This window comes from Amblyomma mixtum, chromosome 6, assembly GCF_055824585.1.
Source record: "Amblyomma mixtum isolate Tamu chromosome 6, ASM5582458v1, whole genome shotgun sequence".
NCBI classification, from domain to species: Eukaryota; Metazoa; Arthropoda; class Arachnida; order Ixodida; family Ixodidae; genus Amblyomma; species Amblyomma mixtum.
The window spans coordinates 33,045,736-33,071,174 of record NC_143017.1 but is presented as its reverse complement, the minus strand read 5'-3'; the positions used below and the strand labels follow the sequence as shown (position 1 = coordinate 33,071,174).

The following is a 25,439-nucleotide window of genomic DNA, read 5'->3' as shown; positions in this document are numbered from 1 at the left end:
TTATGCGTGCCTACTTGTGCAAAGCAGAGCCTGCCGCGGTTCTTTCCAGGCTATCTAGGGCGGTCATTTAATCCTCGTCGAGACCTTGCTGCCAACTATGAAATTTAGGGACGGGTATAACTAATCATGGGTCCCGCCGCGGTGGCTCAGTGGTTACGGCGCTCGGCTGCTGATCCCAAAGACGCGGGTTCGATCCCGGCCGCGCGGCCGAATTTCGATGGGGCGAAATTCTAGAGGCGCGTGTGCTGTGCGATGTCAGTGCACGTTAAAGGACCCCAGGTGGTCGAACTTTCCGGAGCCCTTCACTACGGCGTCCCTCATAGCCTGAGTTGCTTCGAGTCGTTAAACACCAATAAACCAAACTAATCATGGATGAAGTGTGCATGGCAACTGGTGGCAGGTCGGCCACGTAAATGAGATTCCTGGCTGTGGGAAGAGCTCGCACTTGGTGTTCAACGTCTCCGTCAGGGCAGGCGCTTCTGAGATTTTGTGGTCCGCAGGAACGTAGTTATCCGAGAAAACATCCGGTCGGCTATGGATCAACGGAGCGTTGCCAGAAATCTGCAAGCATCTGGTCACGCGTGTTTTCGAGCTGCTTCTGTCGTTACTGGGCTGATGTAGAGACAAAGTAGCGCAGCGCTTGTGGCGCAGAATGCATCCGTTGCACTGTCCGCTATATATGACAATGCCTGCACATAGTAGCGGCGCTAAAGATGGAGACGACTGGGCAGGCTATGCATACCACGTGACTGGCATGGCCAGCAAGGATTTCAGAATTATCTAATCGTTGTTGTTAGTTGATCCGCGACCATGGTCAGTAGCTTCGCTTTTGACGATGGCCCTTTCTCGCGGGCAGGCGAACGCGTAGGCAATGATTGCCCTCGTTGGCCATCGACGCGGGTTTGGCCGGCGGTTACTTACTGTTTCAATAGAGAGTTATAGCATATCGTTCCTGTGTTTACTTTAGCGTTTACAGTGTTACCGGACGCCGGACTTTCCGGTTAGCGCTGCGCACAGCAGTGCCGCCTTTTCGTTTCATTTCTGGGTTGGGTTGACATGTTCTTTATGGGGCGGTGTCGTGAAGGTTGAGAGGCGCTATTTAATCTGCGTGCTTAGCTGAAGGACGACCTCTACAACCTCGTAGTAGTTCACCACACCACCTCGTTCGCTATAACCGAGTGGTGTGGCCAGAGTTGTTCGCTGTATCTGCGACGAATTTCCGTTGCCCTTATGCATATTTTTACGGTAGCACCACACCCGCTCGTAATAAGCGAGCGTTCGTTACATCTGTGGCCATTAAAGTGGGCTCCACTGTAGATCCGCTGACTTCGCTTTAATACACTAGTATCAAGAAAGTTTAGGTAACGCTGTAGATGTATGTGTAGAGGAAGTAATGACCGATCGCAAGATTTGTCATCTGCCTTGTGGAGAGACCGTACAGGCAAGTAAAAGCGTAGTGTGAGAAAACAGAATGAGTCAGCACTCGCGAGCATGTCCAGAAAAGACAGGCGAGCACTTAGTCACCTATTAAGCATAGCTGCGAGAAAGGGGTTGTTTGTAGTTCTGAAAATAAATGCCTGCAACAAGTTGGTGAATAAATGGTGCACGCCAGGTTAACCCTTCTTTATCACTCTATCAAGGGCGCAAAAAATTCTGTTGACGCAAAGGTTGCCTTTGATAGCGCCCCAGGAAAAGTCCCAAACATTCTATCACAAACAAATTTCTTACTTTACTATAGTGAGAAGCCACGATTAGCTTAGTGTCTGAAGATAATGAGCTAAAGGGGCTTAGGATATATAACGTGAGTCACAAAGGCGGTGTCGAATAGGTGATTTAAATAAAATGTTTTTGGTAAGTTCTGGATGTTAGGGAGAGCCAGTGCTCCCACGAGGCTCTCGTTGGGTGGGGGATGGGCGGTGGAGGGATTCTCGACATTTTCGTACCATGTAGTCAAGGGCAAGTCGGTTTTGGGGTGACGGAAAGGCATCTGTCTGTATGTATACGTGCCGATACATGACAGTTTCGTTTCTCAGTAGTGCGCGGGAACGTAGAGGGTGCGTGCGGCGGCAATTTTGGGGCCCCGTAAGAACACTGCATACGAGAAAGTCCCAACAGACTAAAGGTTCAAGGGAGACCTATTACTCGCGCTCCGGGGTCTCCCAAACTGCTCAAGCAGGAGGGTCTTGTAGATGCAAAATGTATCGGCTTTTCGTCCTACACCTCACAAGGTGGATTTTAGCGTATATACATAGCCGATTTTCATTAATTTCGAGTTCATTTCATGTTGCGGCTCTTGCCGTAAATTCGTATTTTTGCTGCAGCGCTCGTGTTGTTCGTCTCTCGACTCTTGTGTCCTCGTCTTTTGCTGCGCTACAGTATATTGGAACAATAAATAAAATGGGTAAATTGAGAAGATCTCGCATTAAACAATTTTTTCATGCTGAAGTAACACAGTAAACATGAAAAAAGGAAGACAGGAGACGGCACGAGCGCTGACTAACAACTGGTTATTTTATTCTAGGAAAAGTGTATAAAGGCACAGGACACAGGAAATAACCCCAAAAAACAGAACAAAGGTTAAAACTTAAAAACCACACTGCGCATGCACATCACAGTCGAGTCGTGATGTATTTTTCAACGAAATTCGACGAGTATCTTTCATAGTAGACGGCACTCCCCTATCTCTGCTTCCTTCCTGATCATAAAGACCTCGACCAACTCCCTACAAATGCAAACAGGGTTATTAAACAGGACACTTGTCTTATCTACTGGGGGAAGCAATCGTTGCACTCGCTGCAATGCAAAGCCAAGTTGTACGACCCCGCTCCTTTTTTCACCCATCTGTGATGTTCGAACAAATGCTCATTGCTTCCCCACTTAGAAAGACAAGTCTCTTGTTTAATCACCCTGATCGATTTTTTAGGAAGGTGGTGGAGGCCTTTATGATCAGGAAGGATGGCAGATGAGCATGTTGCTTCACCATACATCAATTTGGTAGATAAGTAGCCAGGCGTTCTTGGCAACTGTGTAAGGTCCAGGAGATAGGGGAGTGCCGTCTACTATGGAATATAGTCTTCGAATTTCATTGAAAAAGATGTCATGACTCGACTACGATGAGCATGCGCAGTAAGGTTTTTTAGTTCTAATCTTTGCTCTTCTGTTTTTTGGATTGTTCACTGTGTCCTGCGCCTTCCAATACTTTTCCGAGAATGTAATAACCAGCTCTTAGTCAGCGCCTGTGTCGTCTCCAGACTTCCTTTTGTCCTGTTTACTGCGCTGCTTAAGCAACCGTTACCAACTATCCCAGCTTTATGTTCTCGTAAACAAATCTTTGCATTTTTTATTTTGTATAGCCATGTGCAAGAAAAAAGAAAACGCATAGCAAGGTTGACTGAAACCCATCTGCGTTATAATTTTTTTTGTCCTGAACCCGTTTGAACCCGTTTGAACCGGTTCGAAACGGTCCGAACCGGTTCGAACCGGAACGGAATGGCCCTCTGGAGCCGAACCCGGAACTGAACCCGAAAGGTGTGAACCCGAACCCGAACCGAACCCGAAAAAATGCCGGTTCGACACCCTGCTCCCGAGTAAGACTCCGGGGGAGAGGGTACTAACACGCAGGAGTGAGAGCGCGTGTTGGAACTCGACCACCACCGTTGGTTAGCCACAGGCCTCACAGCAGCCGAGGTCCGTAGCGAATCCCACTGATGATTGTGCGCTTGCTGTCATAATGAATTATATCGTCTCTGACCTTATTCCTCTCATTTTGGCCTTAGAATTTATAGTTACCCGCCCTTATTAAGCTTCAAGATGTGTCAATTCGAGAACCTCGCCATCAGTTCAGGGCAGGTCGCTAACATTGCAGAGGAAGCTATAAGTGTGAAATGGTGCCTACAAACATTTCTTACGAATTCCGCACAAGGAACTAAACACCAGACAGGGAAGAACTCTAATTTAACATTAAAGGATCTACGCGTAGAATCATCGAGCGCACTTCCCAGCAATATACAGGTTATTTACGAAGAGGACAGATTAATGGCATTTATGCATTTCAAAAGCAGTGTTCTCAGAAATAAGACATTCACCTTCACTTACAGCACTCGAAAAATGACCACGTAAGTTATAATTCACGAGAGGGTTATGTGTCAGTAACACGAATGTTTTTCTGGGTTACCTGGTGCAGGAGAAAGGGCCAATTATTTCGTCTCCTTCGTCGCGTGATTGTGGCGCGTTCTTGTGAGGTAATGCGCGACGTAATTGCGTGGTGGCTAATCAGCGCTGCTGCTTGCGGTGGGACGCCAGCGACAACGACGCCGCAAAACTGCGGTAAGAGCAAGTAACAGCCATCGCTGTCAAGGAAATGCTTATTGTTTTCACCATGGGCAGCATCCATGTGCCTTCTCCGATGATCTGGTAGTGCAAGCATCATGCCTCTTTTTTGCCCTGCTCTTAAGAAAAGTACGCATATGTTTCTTTGCAGCTCTCTAATGTGACCGCTTTGAAAAAAAAACAGCAACAGTTTTAGAAGGATAGTGAAACAGGCAATAAGCACACAGTATCACTTGAGGACTCGCATATAAAGGCTCACCTTAGTGCAGACTGCAGGTAGCTATTGCAGAATTTCTTCTCTATTCCTTTCTCTACCTTTGTTCTTCTCACAAGTAGGCAGCGAAATCGGCACAGACTGGTTAGCCTCCCTCTTTTCCCTTTCGTCTGTCTCTCTGTTTGGCCTTGTTTCTTTTTTTCGTTTCTTTTGAAGCTCCACTGGTATTGTGGTGGCACGTGTCCTTTCTGTGATTTCCTGCTATTGGAATATTTCTTTATTTGGTAAAAGGTAATAATTTAGCTCAGTGTTTATGCTTATCCTCTTACAACGTCTATGACATTATCTTCAGGTTAGTGAAAATGCTGAAATACATCCGTTCAGTTAGTTTCGCAGCTTTTTTTTTTCAAAATCAGGCAAGTAGTGTAATAAAGTAGCTAAAATCAAGTAAGTAAAGAGGTCGAAGGTACTTCCTCTGTACAAGACGGCTGACTGGGACTCCCCCATAATTATATGTCAATTTCTCTGACAAGGCTATATGCTAAGGTTTTTTCGGCACATCATCATCAGCTCGACTACGCCCACTGCAGGACATGTGCATCTCCCAAGTCTCTCCGATTAACCCGATTAACCCGATTATAACTCCAATTATGTGCCAGCTGCGGCCAACCATCCTCACCAACTTCCCATTCTCATCCCTCCCACCCTTTCTTCCGCCCCCACTACGCTTGCCTTCTCTTGGAATCACTCCGTTGCTCTGCCAGAGCCCGTTTCTTCCTTTTCATTTCGACTTAGATTTCATTAATTCACGTTTAATCACTGACCCACTCTGTCCTCTTCATGTGTATTAAAGTTGCACATGTCATTTTTCTTTCTATTGGGCGCGAGGACATACCGTGGCGCCACCTCTCGGCTGCTCGCGCCTGACGCACTAAGTGGGATAACGCGCGTTGAACTGCTACTGTGTGACGCTTTCCCAGGTAGTTTGGCTGTGCGCTAATAGTTTATTTATTCATTTAATAAATGCACTTGGGTCTGGACCTGTTTAGGCTCAATTTGAGGCATCAGGCCCACTCACTCGGCAACAACAAAACACGTTACCGTGTGAGCGAGCTGCTGAAGTGGCAGCGATCGTGCAACGACCACCGTTGTTGATCCTATGGAGCGAACTGAAGGTGCCACACCAGTCAGAGGTAAGCGGTCACTGAATATCGGTAATAAGATTTCTCTGTGACAGGTGCCGAGCGCTTTCAGGCAGCGCCGGCGGAAGCGGCGTCGTTCGACTGCTCCCTAGAACTTTATACAGCAGTCTGGTTGGGCAGTTGGAGACGACGCGGATAAATATTTAAATGTCAGTGTTCTGCATTTCACGCCGCGCATTCTTGCGCACTGACCGCGACGGTATTGCCATTCGAGCTTCGGGCGAATGTTTGTTTATCCCGGGCAGGGTAATTTTGCTGACTCTTTCCTCATGAGGTCACAGTCTGTAATGTTCTAGTTTGTGTTTATTGGCTTGCTCGGCCATTCGAAATCATCACTCCAGTTGAGGCGCGTGCGTGTTATTTTTTGTCACGCTGCAAAATCTTTTATTTCGTTTCAGTGAAACTTCCATTGTCAAGCATCAATGACTTCATTGAGAAGAAATTTGAGACCTCCCGGCTTTTGATAGAAGGGGAGGCTGTCTATGACGCAAAGCACGTAGTGGTGTGCAGCGTGAAGCTTTGCAAAGACGATGAAGTCACATTTGTTGGGCTTATCCTTCAGACCTCCGCTGTCAACAAAGACCCTCACGAGCTGGAGATAGAAATAAAAGGAAGGACAGTGACTGCTGCATCTTGCACTTGCAAAGCAGGGTATGATACTAACATTGGTTTCATGATTGGAATATAACTGTTGTAGTTTATCTTTTGCTCTGCAGGCACTTTTCTGTGAATTAAACTGTACATATTACTACACAAATATTATGAAACATTGTAACATGTAAGCTGCATCTACTGCTGAAACAAGTGAGAACATTATAATATCAGATGTGTTTGGTAAAGCATGATATGTGTGCTTTGTTTTTGGGAAGCAAATTTGGTTGTGCGTTCTTTATTTTTTATAGCCAGCACAAGTGCAAGCACATGATTGCTCTGCTGCTGCACATTCATCATGCAGAGACCTTCGACCTCATGTCATCGACTGATTTGCTTCAGCAATGGGGAAAAGATCAGAAAGCCGTTGTGAAAGGAAAATATGCACCAAGGAAGATAGTGGACCTACACTGTACCACAAAGGTAAGTAATGATGCATGTTGCATCAAATTGAAATAAGAGGAGGATAGAGTATCACAAAATATTATTATGTTAGCATATGTATTATGATTAGCAATGACTGCACTTAGACCTGTAGCAATGCTAGGTGTTTGTTGTGGTGCAAGTTTGGTTTTGGTCGAAACATACACGAAATTTGTAGCAGAAAAATAAAGCGCATAGTTTGTCATCCTTAATTTGCTCATGAACTAGGATACAGCGAAGCAGAGTACTTTCAGGTTTATGTACCTTTCATAAGAGAAGACAGTAGTTTGCTGCTGTTTCATTTGATTATGAATACAGTGGCACAGGTGTTTGCACACGTGTACTTCTATGTGTGAATGCCTCTCCTGCAGCATACTAACTTCGATGCATGCTTCAGTTTAGTCAAAGTTACAAACCTTTTGTGACAGTGACTCTTTTCATGATTTCAAATGCTTGCTCTGTTCATAATACTGGTGTGAGGTAAGTGCTGTGAACAATCACTGAGGTCAATGTTCTTTATAGTTTTTGAGTGTACTTTGCACAGAGTGCATCGAGACTAACAAGCCATAGCTGTTATCGAAGTTGTTTGTCCACCACAGCTGGAATATTTAATTTAATACAGCCAAACAATATAATAGATAGTTTTTAATTATTGCTGAGAGGATGCATGTGTTAAGCAAGGAGAAACAGCATCAAAATAAAAAATTTACTTGGAAACATTGCTTGGCATACTCGCAAAAATATTACCTGCATTTTTATGTGAAAAGTTCTCATTTCGAGCATGACTAAGACCACTACAGCCTCTTCCAATGCACCTCGAGAACTTCTGGACTACTGATCAAGTTAAGGCGCACTAAGTTTGTTGAAAGTAGCCGTGCAACAGCATCAGAGCTGTACTAAGTTCAGTTTTCAACATCATAATGAGGATTAAAAAGTGCCATGAAATAAAAATGCTATTAGTGTGCTCAGGAAAGTAGGCTGATTGAACCTTTTGTGCTTCAGGCTAAACGAGACAATATCAAGGTGCCTGATGGCAACATCCTTAAGAGGCTGCTTCAAGAATTGCCATACAACTGCGTAGCACTCCGCCACAGTGAAGACAGTAAGTGGATATATTTTTATAGTTTTATTTGATGTAAACTGCTTTGTGACTTAGCACCTTGTTATAGCATGTCAATTGAAAGGTACCAATACCAATAATTACCAAGCTTTTTTACTGCATGTAAACAGTTTCATATAGTGCACTGCCACTGTTTGTATTTGTTATTTGAACCAGTTGTTTAGTTACCCATAAATAAATAGTTTCAGGAAAACTTAGATGCTACAGTATGCATCTCTGTTTAGAGAGCAACATAACAAAACGCAAAAAATGCACAGAAATTTATTTTTTGTTTCAAAGCACACCAATAAATTTGTATTTCTTTCATTTCAGGAAGTCACTGTGAACTGTCAAGTAAAGGTTTAGGCAGCAAGAATGTGGATCCATCATGCACTGACACAGCACCACTGGTACCCACACAGACAATCGCATCCACTGTTGATAGTGTTACAAGTGCAAGAAGCCCAGGAAATCTCGGTGTGAAAAACCCACCAGCACTTGTTGAAGCTGTCAGGAAGGCCATTGCAGCCGGAGCACACTCAACAGAAGAAATTTACAGCCACCTCCAACAGCAATACACAAACACAGCAATTGACATGGTAAATAATTTAACAAAGACTACAGCAAATTCTCCACACTGGCTGATGTACAGAAAAGGAATGGTAACAGCATCAGTTGCCTATTCTGTATACACACGAGTGCACACACTCCGGACGAGGATGGGCCCACATGATGTGCGACCTCTGTTGAAAGTTTTATTGCGAGAAACCTTAGTGCAGACACCTGCAATGGCAAGAGGCACTCTGCTAGAAGAAACGGCAAAGATGGCCTATTTAGCTGCAAGTCAGCATCAAAATGTAAATGTCCACCAGTGTGGACTTTTAATTTCAGACCAGCATCCATGCATTGGTGCCAGTCCAGATGGGCTAGTCACATGCGACTGCTGCACTCCAAGAGTGCTTGAAGTGAAGTGCCCCATAAGCTTAGAAAAATTTAAAGCAAAAGAATTAACAAGAGAAGGCGTAAGCTTCTGTCTGAAAAAGACCAGCAGGTACTTCTGTCAAGTGCAGGTACAGATGGGATTGGCAAGGGTGACTAGTGCTGATGTTTTTGTGTTCCAAGACAACGAAAACTTGTTGTTGTTTCCTGTAGAGTTCAACAGTTCTTTTTTCAATGATGTTGTGGAGAGGGCTGTTGACTTTTTCAAGTCCTATGTGTTGCCTTACCTTGCAACTCAATGACAACTGGTGTCTACCATTCATTCATTTTTACTGTGCCAATGGTTGGCAATAAAGGGTGTGTTCATGCATTTCAAACTTTGATGTTACTGAGACTGTGAAAACTCAACTTGCACACTTAGTTTCATGCTGTTTGCCGCATAATTATTTATTGACATAAAGAAGAAAAAAGCATGAACAGAATGAAAACACTAAAAGATTACAGGAAAACATTTCGGTCAAGAGAAGCAAGACACCTAAAGCACATATGTAAAGGAAGTAACAAACGTGAGGTAGATGATGAAAACTGGTGATAAGAACATATAAACAGAAGGGCAAACACAATGTACAACTCACTCAAGAAAATGTAGAAAAATTCCCACCACTTCGTCCAAGCAAACAAAAAAAGGAGCCGTAGGAAACACAATCCAAAGAAGAAACTGTGCTGAAACATATTGTCCATGCACTTTGGTAGTCTTCTACTGTACTAAATACTTGTCACTGCTGAAGATAGGCTTCGAGAGATTCACTATTCCCGCAATGACTTTGATAATGTCGTCAATATAAGCGAAAAGCTCGGTGCCCAAGTTCCCCGTCAATATCTTAAACACTTTCATGCGCTGAATTGCACGTTCAACATGAACCCGAGCTGCTGCGATGCTTTGATTTCTTTCAGCTTCATGTTTTGTAAGTTGGTTTCTCTTGCGTAGGAAAGGTGGACGCACCATTGTGATGTTGTGCTCAAGGCAGAGTTTGTCTATTAAGAACCCTTTATCCACCATAACGCTATCAATTGAAGGTAGAAATCTTTCTAGAATCTTGCTCTCCTTTGTTATATGGGAGTCAGATGCTCGGCCACCATAAGCTTCACTTACGCAACTAATGTGACCTCCCGGTGTCTCACAAACTAAAACCTTAGCTGTCTACACACCCTTGTACCAGCTATACGTTAACAGCTGGGACTCCATATCCTTCGGCCTCTGAATCGGTATCTCCGTACAGTCTAGCACAGCTCTGACACTTGAATACTCCTTGAAGTACACCGTCAAGTTATCAACAACAGCTTCCTTGCTCGGCCAAAAGACTGCATTTTTCATTATTGCAGCCAAGACTACCACACTGGCCTTGAAGATCTCTGATGCCGTGGTGCGATGAATGCCAAAAAGCACACCAAGCAGTGCGAATGACATGTTGTAATGAAGCTTGATGAGGGTTAATAGCACCGCATCTTCGTTTGATAAGCAAAATCGTTTTGCTTGCATCAGCATCCGGCTGTCAGTATAAATATCGCATATGTTATAGAACAGCTGGAAGCAGGGAATCCCAGTTAAGATGTTCAGATCTTTTTCTCCCTGGATGTTTGCCGTGCTCAGTGGTTGTTTTCGTGCAGTATCGAGCGTGTCGACTTGCACGCCAATCTCCTTCTTTATGGCATGAAGCTCGGCAGGGATATCTGAAGCAAATAATGTACATTTATTTTTGTAGTCGGCAAATGCAATATATATATATAGATAATCCTGCTGACAATGATACCTTGATTGCCACCTGGACCGGGATTGATATCTGCGTCGAACCCTGAGTCAGGTGCACTGTCTTCAATTTCTCCTGAGCAAGATGTACTTGCTTCAATTTCTTGTTCGCATACAGGCAACGGTACCAGCTTCTCTTTAGGGAAAATGTTGCTGAACGGCCTATCTTCTGAAAATGAAATATGAGCTTCAGATATGCGTTTCTCCCACAGTGGTACTGCAAACTTCTAGCTGCATAAAAGCAAATAATTAAAACAGTTAGCCACAGCCTTTGCTATGCAAGTAGGTATAAATTCTCCACCCTTGCTGCACGCACTGCAATATCAGCCTTAATTCCACTCTAATGAAATTCTTGACTAACAAATGAAGAAGCTTGCAGTTGATACTTAGGTGATCAGGTGAAAAGCACCTGGTCTTTGTATTTTATCAACGTTGGCCGTTTAAAGCTCGGCCTCAGTTTGCATAGCACATTTGTGGAAACAAATTTTAGCTTAGCAATGATATACACTGATTTTCAGAACAGATGCATGTTGAAATTTAGCCAAGCCGTTTTAAAATGCGTTCGTACATGTTCGTCACGCGCGTGCAAGTGGCACAAAATGTAAACAATGATACGAGCACCATTAGCAGATACTGGTTCTAGCACTTGTAAGAAAAGATAACATCAGCAAGCCTACGAGCGCCAAAATAACAAATGAGCTTAATCATGGAAGTTACACGCCACCGGCAAGCATTAGTTCGCTTTTATGAGTCTCGCGGCACAATGAATACATTCATTCATCAAATACACGCCAGTTCAACACCACGTTACCAAAAGCTCCCCGCACAAAGGCGCAGCAAGCAAAAAAAGTATTATTTGAGACACAAAGTAATACCTACTTGCAAACACGTAACTATGCTACGCATGGAGTGCTATGAGCGAAATTAAAACTGCGTAATCGCGCCCGACGCTGCCATGCACATTCAGCTTACCTCCGCCCTGTACCCTGTTTCGGCGACGCCGAGCAGACGGCTGGCGATCCAAAGGCCGAACAGGCAGGTTCTGGGATGGCACTGCTTCGCGTGGAAGCCAACGCCTTTTCCACCCTGTCAACAAACATCCTTCGTTGACTCCACAAGTGATACGTGCGCGGACGCAAATACGCGCCGCAACTTTGGCCGCTACTCACCGAACAGTTTAGCGCCAACTCCATAGACGAAATCTTGTTCGCTGAAATGCTTGCTGCACACACGAGAATGCACACTCGCACCTTTTCCCATTCGCAGCTTAACTAACCAAGCTTCTCGCAGCTTTCTGTCCTTCGGGTAGAAGTGGAAGCTTACGCCTGGTTCCGCCGCGTAAGTCCGGCATTGAGGCACAGAGCAGTAAGCGACCATGGCAAAAGCTTAAATAAACTGTAGCAGTACAAGCGAGGACACACGATTAAAGTGCGCAATGCTGGCACTCACTAAAAACGAAAAATGCAGATGAAAACACGACTTTTAGCATTTAAAACGCACAAAATTCAGGCGAGCGTCCGCTTCAGCAACAGCAAGAGGATACCCGTGATCCCACTTGCTACGCAAAAGCGACGCTAGCGCCATTCCCTCCAGTGGTGGCGCTCGCGCCCAATAGCTCGCTGCACTGTCCTTTAGCTGAAACCTGTTCGTTAGCCTCCCGTTTCCGCCCCATAGGTCAGTACCAGTAAGATGCAGCTGCTATATACTTTTCTCTTGAGGGATATTGGCCATTCATGATCTTAGAGAACCTGCCATATGCTCTCCACCCAATTTTTATTCTTCTAGGTATCTCGCTCTCATGATTAGGATCTGTGATCACTGCGTGGCCTAAGTAGATGTATTCACTTAACACTTCCAGCATCTCGCTACCAGTAGTAAACTGCTCTTCCTTTCCGAGACAGTGGAACATTTTTTTTTGGTTTTCTGCGTATTAATTTGTGGGCCCACAGCACTTCTCTGTCTGCCTAACTACATTGATCAGGTTTTGCAGCTCGTCTCCTAAGTGACTTAGCAAGGCAATGTCATCAGCGAATCGCAGATTACTAAGGCATTCTCCAAACCTTGGACACATACCTTACATGGAACTTAGTTCTCAAATCTGAATGAATTATTTTCTTACGTCAGCTCAGTTCATTAACGCACTAGTAATGTGACACACACATTTCTTCTTTTACTCAGAACACAGCATGGGCACTAGACCACGTACGATTGACTAGAATAAATACATTTCTTTATCGCTTTCGTCAGTGCATCCCACCATCTATTACACTTAACGCCCAGAACTCTTATTACCCATCCTAAAATGCTAAAATGACTCCAACATTTATAACTAATCGCAGTCGGTACACAAGAGCAAATGACCGCCCCCTTGGTGCTGCATTATAAGGTGCCAAACAACCTTTCGTCCTTGGGGTTCAGGTTGTTTTTAGCTACTTGTGGGATTTAGCTACTTGTGGAGCTGACTTCAGAAGGGAGGCTAGTGGTGGATGCATCAGTGCTGAGGACTTGGTATGCGAGGGTGTCTGCTTTCCTGTTGCCAACACTCTTAGCATCTCCTTTGTCACATGTGTCTGGATGCGTTTCTTTATTTGCTTATGAAGGGCACGTTGTACTTCTTTTCTTTGTTACCCTCTTGAGTTTTATTTTTATGGACGCTAAGTAGCCTGTATAAAATTTGCATTATCATAGACGCTGATGTTCGTGACCTCCATTGCATGGCGGGTCGCGTGGAGCTCCTGGGGAAGCGGGTCCGGGTTGTCCGATACGTATAAACGATATACATTTAGCTTTGTGAGTGTCGGACTAGTAGCTGCTTTTCTACCGCCTTTTTCTATTACTGACGAGTCCGTGTATGCAATACACGTTCCCTGACATACGCCAACCAAAGTTCGAGGCGCCGGGTGGGGCGTTACATAAGCGGTGGGGGAGTAGCTCATAAATATAACACCAAAATAGGTGGCCATAACGAAGGCTATAATCAATAAAAGAAACTCTCAATAAGAAAGGTAGAGTTGAAATGAAGAACAGCAAGGCTTACTACGAAGTTTAGTCCTCTTGCTCGTTGTTACAGTCGTCAATACCAATGGAGGGTGCATGCCAATGCCAGTGCTTGCACAGTAATTCCATTGTACATGGATGCGTTTGGTGTAACATATTTTCGCTTTAGATTTATTGTTGCCTCTAGCTGTTCAATTAATTAAGTGTGTTCAGTTGTGCAAATTCCTGGAGAATCGGGAAGGCGGTAAGTTTTCGCAACTGTGTGATGATGGATATGGCGTTTTCTATTTCTTATTGCATTAGCGGTGGAACCGCTATGTTGGAAAAATCCGACCGTCCTTCTAAAGCTTCGGTTGGCAGGTGGGAAAAGAGAGGAAGTGAAATCCCCCGGTCTTTTTTCAGGGGAAGAGGAAGAGGACAGGAGGGAATGGGTGGTGGGTGGGGGAGCCAGGAGAAGGGGCATGGCGTGTCCCACTAGGATTCCTGGATTGGATTGAGCGAGTGAAGCTGGCGTATAGCGTGTCACACAGTAATTGAGAGACTGGATCAAGCCACCCGCTCGCACAGTCTGAACCGGTCAGCGGCGGCAGATGCTCCGTTTCGGGGGGAACAATAAAGCTGACCCATACTTGCCGCACCAATCGCACTGATGGCCAATTTTTCTAACTCAGCCCACTGTCACCTTGTCAGCTGTTGTAATCGAGCGTGCGATTTAACGCCAATAGTGCAAGACGTCTGGCAACTCTATCCGGGGTCGTCCTATCTTAGACGATATGCGTTTGATACAGTGTGAGACAGTCGCCGCTGCTTTTTTTTCATTGCAGCCATTGTGCTCCTTTTCCAGACGTAAAAAAGTATCTTGTAGTCTCCACTTTCCAAGCTTTAGCATGACTCTTTTAGCTGGAAGTTGATTTATTTAGGTTTTTGTAAGCCACGTGCGTGTAGATGGACTTCTCTGGCGGCAGTTCAAGGCTTGCTTCGCGAGCCTATTCTTCTAGAATGTTTAATGCATCCTGTAGATGGAGTTCTTTGTGTCTCAAGCTTGTTATGGGTCGACCAAAGCGTGATATCATCTCAGTAAACCATGACCCGCACGTGCGGTATTTCAGCTAATATCCAATAGCAGTTCCTGCTGACACTCTCAGCCGTGTGGGTGCCGTCGACGTACGTCGCCCGATTCCCCTGCACGCCCTGGCTGCTGCCCAGGCTACCGAGAACGAGCTGACACGATTGCGTGCCTCTACCTCATCATTGTCCCTGGTTAACGTTCAACTGGAAGGCGCCACACTCATCTGCGACACCTCCACGGGTGTTTCCCACCCACATACGCCTGCGCCTCTTCACAAGCAGATCTTCGATGCCCTGCACCCCGTAGCCTACCCTGGAATTCGCGGCCTCAAGTAGCGAGATGCCATGAGTTTCTGCGTGGCGCGAATGGCAAGGTGGGCTACGGGGTGCAGGGACTGAATGTTCGGGACTGGGTGCGTGCCTGTTCTGTTTGTCAACGCGCCAAGGACTACGCCACCCTCTCCTCCTGCCACATCTTTTCTTCCACCTGTCGCCCGCTTTGACACGGTCCACATTGACCTGGTGGGACCCTTCGCGTCTTGCCAAGTTCAACGCTACTTACCTGCGTGGCCCAGTACCCTCGTTGGTCTGAAGCTACACCGCTTCCCGATATCTCGGCCTCCACTATTGCATCTTCTTTCCTGTCCTCCTTGCTGGTCCGCTTTGGCTGTCCGTTGTCATGCCGGGAAACCCGCCCGGATTCCAATTCTGCCGGCCGCTAACTTTCTCCTACGAGCGTCCCTTTTGACAAGCCCTGGTGCTGCGCCGCAAGGCACGCGCCCTAACGCTCCCTGACAAGCCACGATGCTGCGCCGTACGGCAGCGGAGTCCTAAGGAGAAGCATCTGCAAGCAACACGCCTGGACCTGTCGCAAGAGGCCAGACAGCGAGGCGCCAGATTCCTTCTCTCCCGGACGCCACCGCGCGCGGCAAAATTTGAAGCGGTTGGCCCGCGCGATCGCTGATTGGTCCTTTCGGACTGCCGTCGAGTGCTGCCTTTGGATTGGCCAGTTCTGAGGGACCGCCGTTCCTCAGGCTATATAAGCCCCACCGCTGCCGCTTGGATAGCAGCTGCAGCTTGGAGAGAGTGACAGAGTGACCGACCCACCGTGAGTCGAGTGCTGCTCACGAGTGGAGTCGGATGGTGTGACGTGCTGGTGTCTCGCTGGTCGTCGCAGTGCGAGAACAGTCGCGTTGTGTAGCTCTCGGCCCCCGTGGCGATGTTGAACTATATTATGCCCTGTACATAATGTATAAACCATTTTCTTAGTCTTACCGACGCCTGACTCGGAGTCTTCGCTACCGCTAAGAGAGCTGGCAACGCTCAGTCACGAAACGGGTGGCGAGCGCAACGGGACCAACTCTATGGCACAACATTGGTGGCAGCGGTGGGATGCCCCAAAGTCACAACATTGGTGGCAGCGGTGGGATGCCAAAGTGACAACATTGGATGGCAGCTATGGGATCGAGCGGCATCAGCTACCTCGGCGCGGTGAGTGCCTGAAGTTTTCCTCAAACGCCAGACTTTCTCCGACACAGGTTATAGTAGCTCAGGGAAAGCTTTGGTGTAGCATTGTGTTAACCTTGTGTGTTTCAAGCCTAGGAAGAGTGTTTTGAAAACCAAGGGATGCTGAAGGGGAAAATAAGGCAGTGTGTGAAATGCTTGCGCGTGGCTAACTAGTAGTGATATAGTAGTGTGCGGCAAGTATTTTCTAAAAGGGCAAACAGCAAGAGGCCATTGTGAACGATGGAGGGTTTCAAGGTCAAAGAATTTCTCCAAATTTGTGAAGAGTTGGGCATTGATTTGGGCCCAGCAAAAAGAAAGAATGCGATCCTTGAGGTCATGAGAACCGAGGACGTGACGGCTGAGGAAGCCGAAGAGGCCTGGGCTGATGTCACTGAACGGCGTGAGCGGGAGGAAAAGAGGGAAAAGGAACGTCGCGAGGAGGAAAGGGAAGAAGAGGAGAGGCGGGAGCGCCAGGCGCTTAGAGAGCACGAGGTAAGAATGATGGAGCTGGACCTCCTCGAAACCTCGCCAACGCCTATTCTTGCTTCTACGACAGTTCCCTCTAACGGTCCAAGAATAAGCGACCAACTGCCGCCCATGGTTGTCGGCGAGGATATGGATAGATACCTCGAGAAATTTGAGCTTGTGTGCGAGGGTAATCACATTGAGGCTCTAATCTGCGGCCCAGAGCCTGGCTGTGAGTCACATGACGGTGACGCTGAAGCGCCAAGCCAGAGCGCGGCGTTCGTTGTAAAGTGCGATGCTACAGAGATTACCGCTGCGATCCTGAAAGATGAAGGCGTAGCGCCAAGATGTAGATCACAGGAGAGCGAGCAGCTTTTCTCTGCGGAAATTGAGACAGGTCGCTCTGAGTTCGCGACGGGCAGTGGCGCACCGATAGCGCCAACTGAGAGTTCGATCGTAGGCGAGGAATGCCGCTCAGCGCTGCATCGAGACAAAGATCAGCTTAGTGAAGGTCAAACTCCAGCGTCTTGTGATAGACTGCCGGAAAACGAGCTATTGTGCTCAAAGGAAATAGCACCGAACGGTTCGTCAGGTGAACCGTCGCCTGGCACTGCTAGAAAAGAGCAGGTTTCGTGGCTGCGCGAGCAAAGTCTTGCTCGGGACGAGTGCATAAATTCTTCAAGACCAGATTTTGCTGGTCAGACGAAGGCTGGTAGCTTGAAGGATGAGGGCACCGAAATAACCGGAGAATCGCACAACAGATCCGCTAGGGCAGTTCCCAAAAAGCGGCGGCGTAGAAGAAAAACCAATGTGAATGGTGGCGCTAAAAAGGTAAAAGTGCGGAAGAAGTTTGTACGATCGAGGGCCGGCAATGTGCGTAAGAGCCCGAAATTGTCACCTTGGAGCCGAAGAGTTCGCAGGCGTCGCGTAAAAGGAAAGCCGACTCACCAGGCGCAGCCTGGCTTAAAGCGTACTACGCCGCTGTGGAAGAACCGCAGTAGAATTCCTAGGATTCGGGTCGGGCGTGATGGACTCCAGAGAAGGGTGCGCGGTCGCCACACAAAAGAGCGCCACAGTGCACGCGCTAGTCAGAAAGGGAAACGACATGACTGGGACCGAGAAAGGAGGAAGCGCCCCTCTCGCTTTCAGCCTTCCAAGCACTGCCTAGGCTTTGGATGCATGTCGCGGAGAGGCGTAACTAATCAGCCCCTCAGCTTCTGTCAAGCGTCGGCTGGTAGAGCGACCGTGCGACCGCGACCGCGCAGGGCGCGGCTGAAGTTTGTGGATTCTAAGAATACATCTTTCTTGTATTTAGTGTTTGTTTTTTTGGTCATTCACTCAGCTATAAAAAGAAAGATGGAGGCAAACCAAAATTTGAGCTTCGGACTTAGAAACGGGCCGTATTGTTTCTCTAGCCTGATGGGCAGAGTGATTCATGATCTCGGCGGGTTCGCATTGCCATACCTCGACAATGTTGCCATCTTTTCGGACACTTGGGAAGAACATCTCGAGCACTTGCGAGTCGTATTGTGCAGGTTGAAATAGGTAGGCCGTACTGTGAAACCAGCTAAATATCACCTAGGTTGCGGTGAAGTGACTTATTTCGGCTATGTGGTGGGGCGCGGCTGGCGTAGACCTTCCGACATCAAGGTAGCCGCTATTGTAAACCAGCCCCGGCCAACCACTAAGACGCATATAAAGGCCTTTTTAGGTTTAGCTGGATATTACCAACACTATGTGAGAGACTACTCTGACCTTGCCAGCCCGCTGACAGACGCGCTTCGAAAATCGGAGCCCGTTAAGGTGACGTGGGACTCGAAGGAAGAGAATGCGTTCTAAATGATGAAACAAGCCTTGAGCCATAAGCCGGTTCTAACGGCACCAGACTTTCCGAAAGGTTTCATCTTTGAATGTTACGCGAGCGATCGCGGAATGAGAGCGGTGCTATGCCAAGAAGATGCTAGTGGTCATGAACGACCAATTTTGTATTTGAGTTGCAAACTAAGTTGTAGGGAAGAGGCAGAGGAGAGATGGTGCGCCTGCCTTGTGTGGGCAGTTCAGAAGCTGGCTTGTTGTGTCTCCGGTTCTGAGTTTGTTGTGGAAACGGACCATTTCCCTCTAGCCTGGTTAAGTAACATTTAGTCTAAAAGCGGTCGTTTGCTGAGGTGGAGCATGACCCTCCAGCAGCACAATCTCGTTGTCCGCTATAAGGGAAGGTTGAACGCGAACGCCGATGCTGTAAGTCGTGCATTCTAGGCCTCGCTTCTTTCAGTGACCTCCTCGTTACTTACCTTCTCTCGCTTTGCAGCAAACTATCATGTTCGAAGGAAGAAAGGGGCAAAAATGAATGACCTCATTTGCTTCCTCAGTAGTGTGTTTTCGGTCCAAATGATTTCAAGGGGACCATTCTGATTTTCATTATTATTGTTGATTATTAAGTGCTCCTGCTATTTTGATGTGTTGATACTTTGCAAAATGGTTGTTTGAACCTTGTGTACCAGATCGTACACATGCCTCTTGTTGCAGCGGGAATAAATGGGGACATCAATTTAGTTAGGTTAATTTGGATTATGGCTTCGTCTGGTGTTTGATGGGAGACAGAGGGCACTTGCTTGTGTTGGGTGTTGCCTTTTGCCGGTCGGTTTTGTAGTCTGCAGAACGACCAACCATGACCAGTGGCGAGAACCAAGGGGATCGGAACGACCTCAGCGAAGCTGGTCGAGGTGCCTTGGCGACAACGAGGTCAACAGAGCTCCTGGCCTGCGAGTGGGACCTGGTGCTCGTGAAGTTACCTGGACTGGACGTGAACGTGGAAGAGCCTGACGAAGATGCGCGCCTGGCATCCGAGCCACGTGGAAGCAGCTCGTCTTCCCGGCGCCTTATCTGATGGCGGGGATGCTGTCATGCCGGGAAACCCGCCCGGATTCCAATTCTGCCGGCCGCTAACTTTCTCCTACGAGCGTCCCTTTTGACAAGCCCTGGTGCTGCGCCGCAAGGCACGCGCCCTAACGCTCCCTGACAAGCCACGATGCTGCGCCGTACGGCAGCGGAGTCCTAAGGAGAAGCATCTGCAAGCAACACGCCTGGACCTGTCGCAAGAGGCCAGACAGCGAGGCGCCAGATTCCTTCTCTCCCGGACGCCACCGCGCGCGGCAAAATTTGAAGCGGTTGGCCCGCGCGATCGCTGATTGGTCCTTTCGGACTGCCGTCGAGTGCTGCCTTTGGATTGGCCAGTTCTGAGGGACCGCCGTTCCTCAGGCTATATAAGCCCCACCGCTGCCGCTTGGATAGCAGCTGCAGCTTGGAGAGAGTGACCGAGTGACCGACCCACCGTGAGTCGATTGCTGCTCACGAGTGGAGTCGGATGGTGTGACGTGCTGGTGTCTCGCTGGTCGTCGCAGTGCGAGAACAGTCGCGTTGTGTAGCTCTCGGCCCCCGTGCCGATGTTGAACTATATTATTCCCTGTACATAATGTATAAACCATTTTCTTAGTCTTACCGACGCCTGACTCGGAGTCTTCGCTACCGCTAAGAGAGCTGGCAACGCTCAGTCACGAAACGGGTGGCGAGCGCAACGGGACCAACTCTATGGCACAACACCATCTACCGTTATCACGGACCGTGTTCGCCAGTTCGAGTCGTCCCTCTTCGCCGAACTCCTTCGCCTTCTCGGCAAGACTCGCCTGCCCACCACCGCCTACCATCCCCAGACCAGTGGCCTGGCCGAACGATTTCACCGCCACCTCAAGGAGGCCCTCAAAGCCCTTACACTGCGAACGCAGTGGGTTCCGCGCTTGCCTATCACCTTATTGACCATACGCTGTGTTTTCAAACAAGACCACTGCTGTTCCACGGCTTAGCTTTTTGTGGCACTTCCTTATCCCTCCCGACTGACCTCTTCGACCCCTCACCGTCCCCTCCCCATCCCATCGACGAGTGCATAGAGCTTCTTCGGGAACTATTCCGCAACCATCGGCCTCAACCGCCGCCCCCTGAGCCCACTCATCAACCTGCGGCTACCCATGTTTTTGTGCGGCACGACTCTCACCGCTTCCCTCTTCAGCCGCCATACCGCGGGCCATTTCGTGTTCTGGATCGCCGCCCCAACTCATACATCATAGATATGGACGGTTCGCCCAATACTATAGCCCTGGAGTGGTGGAAGCCTGCCTACCTCCTCAACGACAACGCCTTTCTTTCCACTACCACTGGCCTCTGCACCACTATCTCGGAACAGCACAGCGTTCACTGGCACCCCGGTATACCTCTCACTCTTCGCCCTGCCCTTCGCTCGGGGAGAGCCCTGTAGCAGCGCCCTATCTGGACGACTAGAGCGGCCGAAGAAGGCGAAGTGACACGAGCCGCGTGCTAGAACGCTCGGATGCTGAAATGGCACCGCCTGTGTCTTGGCCGCTCCCCTGTAGTGGTTTGGTTTGGTTTTGGTTTATGGGGTTTAACGTCCCAAAGCGACTAAGGCTATGAGAGACGCCGTAGTGGAGGGCTCCGGAAATTTCGACCACCTGGGGTTCTTTAACGTGCACTGACATGGCACAGTACACGGGCCACTAGAATTTCTCCTCCAAAGAAATTCTAGCCGCCGCGGCCGGGATCAAACCCGCGTCTTTTGGGTCAGCAGCCGGACACCATAACCACAGAGCCACCGTAGTGGGTATGTGCATTTTATTTGAGGCCAACCAACCAACCACTCGAACGATGACGAGGCATTAAAATGAAACCTATTCGTTAGTCTGCAACTGTTTAGTTCGCGGGCCCTTTCTCCCGACAGCGCTTTACAGTATAAATGCGTTGCTGAAATCTAAAAGGGTTAACATTGAACTTTGTGGCCGCCCTTTTCTGTTTGAGGTATAATTACTGATTTAATTGTTGTCCATTGGGCCGGATAGAGAATGTCTTGTCGTAAAGCAGGTTGTGTAATACTTTCGTGACCTGTGGGGAAATTGACTCATCTTCAGTGGACTCAGAGATATTGGCAAATGACACGTTTTCGTAAGCCTTTGCTGCGTCTGTATCCATCATAGTGCGCACAATGTGTCTATGAGACGAGCCATGTAAGAATTCTGGTTCTTCAGCCAGAGTAGCCGACGCAGTTTCAGTGCACAGTACTGACTGGAACGAAGTCTGCGGGGTGTAGCAGTTTTGCTCATTTTTCAGCGACCGTGTTAGGCGTGTGGCAATCATCTTTTCATGGAACTTACAAATTCTGGGCGTTTATTATTAGGAGCCAGACCGAGGGTTTGCAGTCTAATAGAATTTCCTTTCCTGGCCATGCCTCATTTATTATACCCAATATGCCATCAACGGCGCCTGCTATCAAATTCTTAAAGGCCTCCTATCAAGTTCTTTATGGAAGAATATCATGTCAAAGCGGTGCTCTCACCCTCGCTGCTTGTATACATGAACGCCAGTAACTCCAATTTGGTAAAACGTGATGCTATAAACCCAAGTTATAAACCGCGCCTTTTGTTGGCGGTAACGCCGGGTACTATGCACGAATCGGGAAGATAACAATTACTGTCTGATATGCAAACTCCTCTGGCATGAGCTGGGCACGAACCGAATACTTTCGGCATGATATTTGATCTGCCGGTCCTTTTCCGTGACTCTGAAAGTCCTCCAGACGACCCTCCTCTTCGTTCGTGTGTCCGAGAGGCCGCATTAGTAGTTCCACCTCATATGAGACAGTTGCTTTTCATGACGGTGTGCCTGAGTAGTCAGTCGGTTGACCTCTGTCTTTCATCGGACGTGATCTAAATAAAATAAATAAATAAATAAAATCAGGACGTCCAGCAGCCTGCATTTCTGCTTGTTTTCGACGTGCCAAAAGTTGTAGAAGATGGAGGTCAGGAGCTGGCTGATCTTGTTTCACTGTCTGTACAAGGCGGCAGGATAAAATAAGAAAGCAAATTGCAATGCCGGTAGCACGAATCACGCGGTTGCCCCGGAGGAGACCGGAAGTTCAGGCCGACAGAAAGAGATGCCTACATGCAGTAAGGCAGCAAGGTTCTTGGATGTTACTGGATGCAAACCTACTGTCAGCACAACAGCATCGAAGACGGTACTGGACACACATGCGTAACTTACACAAATTACTCAAAAGAGCGTATTTCATGGATAGAGATGACCGCAAAAATTGCCGAGAGTGCCCATCAATAAAACTGTCGAAAGCACAGTCACTACACAGCATGCTGCATTCCTGTGCGCTCCTGATACACAGAAATAATCCGCGTTTAATATAACAGAATATTTGGATACCAGTACCCTTCAATCTTTGATAAGCAAGTAAGAACAGAGATGGAACCCCACGAAATGTGGCGATATAGCAGGTGTTTCAGTAAAGGTGAGGCAGAATTTTTATATATAGGCTTCCAGACGTTTGTAATAAGGGAGTAATTACTCATTGACATCCACCCAAGCGCAGCCATACGGCTACAAAGAAAAGCTATACAGCTTTCTCGGAAACTTCGCAGTTAAAGAAAAATTCGTCTTGGTCCGGGGTTCGAACCCGGGACCACCGCTTCACTCGAGCAGTCGCTTTACCAATTGAGCTAACCGGGACGGCAAGCTTATGGTAGGGCGAGAGCGAATTGATCAATAACTCGTAGTGGGAACAGTGTTGGTCAAATGTTTAGGGGAATCCCTCAAGGTGGAGTAGATTTGTAATAAGGGAGTAATTACTCATTGACATCCACCCAAGCGCAGCCATACGGCTGCAAAGGAAAGCTATACAGCTTTCTCAGAAACTTCGCAGTTAAAGAAAATTTCGTCCTGGTCAGGGGTTTGAAGGCCGCTTTTGTGGACATTAAAAAAAAGGTGAATAAATTTAACAAGTTAGCCGCTTAGCTAATTAATTTCTGATAATTCTCCTTTTAACCGTCACAGTTAAGCAACCGTTTGCAATTAAATATTTTGGTCGTTAGTAATAACCGTATCAGTTTTTAGAATTTCGAAAACTCTATAACCCTTGGTGCTGTTGCCCAACCAGTTTTGCTAACGTCGTGCCAAAAAAAATGGGCTTTCGCAAAGCATGCAGGCACAACATCCCATCCAGTGCACGTAACTAGTTGAAATAGCCAGATTTTGTCGAGCAACAGCGCCGGGGGTAATCTTGTTTTCTAAATTCTATAAACTGGTATGGCTATTACTAACGCCCGGCAACAAATCTCTATTGCAAACAGTACCCTAACAGTTATAGTTAAAAAGCTAATTATAATAATTACCTACGCGGCTAATTAGCTTTATTTACCTGTTTTATGATGACCACCAACTCAAGTATTATTGTGCAGCAGAACCCAGCTTTATAGCTGAAAAAGCCTATTTTCAAAAATGTTGGGTTCATCTTCGCTGAAACACCTGGTAAATTAGGGCCATCATTCCCCAAACTCCACTTCATTTCAGCGAGTAATGCAACAGTCAACGGGAAGTAGCTTCGGCACTCAGTGGCCAAAATAAAACACCATTATTACTGCTGTCAGTTCACTCTCGACCTAGAAACACGGTAATCATTCCTGGATGTGTTGAACACTTTCGTCTTTTATTGCGAAAGCAATACTACTCACACTTTCAAGCCTTCGCGTCACCCGCCCGCAGTTACGTTTGACCTTTAGCGGAGTGAATATGGGCGACCAACTCGCTCCTTCAGAGAGCCCGGCTGCAGTTACGGTGTGTGTTTGCCGCGCTGCGCACCTGTGGCGCTAATGCCACTGTGACGTCATACCAGCTCTAGATTATGTTTTCTTTCTCTCAGTCGCAAGAACATCCAAAACAAAATGTAAAAAATTACCGAAGACGCTTTGAGTCGTCGCGCAGCGGCGGCCGGTAGCCACGCGTGACCTGTAGATGCGGCGCGCTGCGTTCCTTCAGTTGGAGGTGCTGCGCTTTTGCTTTCGCAACCTACCAGGCTTAACCAAAGCTAAGCCCCCGCCAATTTTTATATCAGGATCATCAATATTAAGAGGTGGAAACGCGCCGCACACTCTTTGGGGAAACAATCACGACTCCAAGGGAGGTGATCAAACCCGACCCAACTTCACAGAAATGGAGTTTACAAGGCTAGGCACCCCGGAATCGCAATGCTACATGCAACAAGAACACACTAAGCACATCATATTCGGCGGAATTGTCCCGGATCACCGAAATGGTGGGCAGAATTAGATGTGTGCGGTAGTGATCACCCTCCCGTTAGCATACAGGTTTTAATTTGGAACAAATGATGAAAGTACGAAGAAGCAGGATAATCGAACCAACATCGTTAGCTCGGATACCCACCCATGTATCCACCTAGACACGGTTCTCAAGGATCACACCACCTTGACGTCGTCTAGTTACGGGAAATCATCATCAGTGCAAGGTGCCGTCATGCATTTTGTGCGGCAGCCCTTTCGAGCGCTGAAGATACTTATGTCTCTTTGTACTCTGCTCCACTAAGGGTGGCGCTGCGGTCGCCGACGGGAGGGGACGCGCTTCTCATCGGCCCCTGCTATTATGCCAATTAACGCAGTGTTAATTTACAGTTACCGCGATATATTTGGTATCAAAGTGTGCGCGAAGGTGCGGGGCATCGACCGGTACCAGTTTTGACCAAGCGGTACGTGATTCTCCCGATTTACGAGGACTTTTCTCTTGTGCGGTGCTAGGCCTAGCGTCGGCCTACCACAAGTACGGCCACCGGTGGCGACGGGCCCGGCCGCTAGGCCTAACCCGACGACGAGTACGACCAAG

General features: G+C 47.6%; 1 protein-coding gene across 1 annotated transcript; it reads left to right on the top strand.

Annotated features, from left to right (window-relative positions):
• Nucleotides 1-5,702: 5,702 nt before the first annotated feature.
• On the top strand, nt 5,703-9,017 carry LOC149338750 (uncharacterized). Its single transcript, XM_089550792.1, has 5 exons — nt 5,703-5,736; nt 6,087-6,396; nt 6,648-6,819; nt 7,822-7,921; nt 8,989-9,017. The coding sequence occupies exons 1-5, from the start codon at nt 5,703-5,705 to the stop codon at nt 9,015-9,017; spliced, it is 645 nt and encodes a 214-aa protein (XP_089406918.1).
• Nucleotides 9,018-25,439: the final 16,422 nt, after the last annotated feature.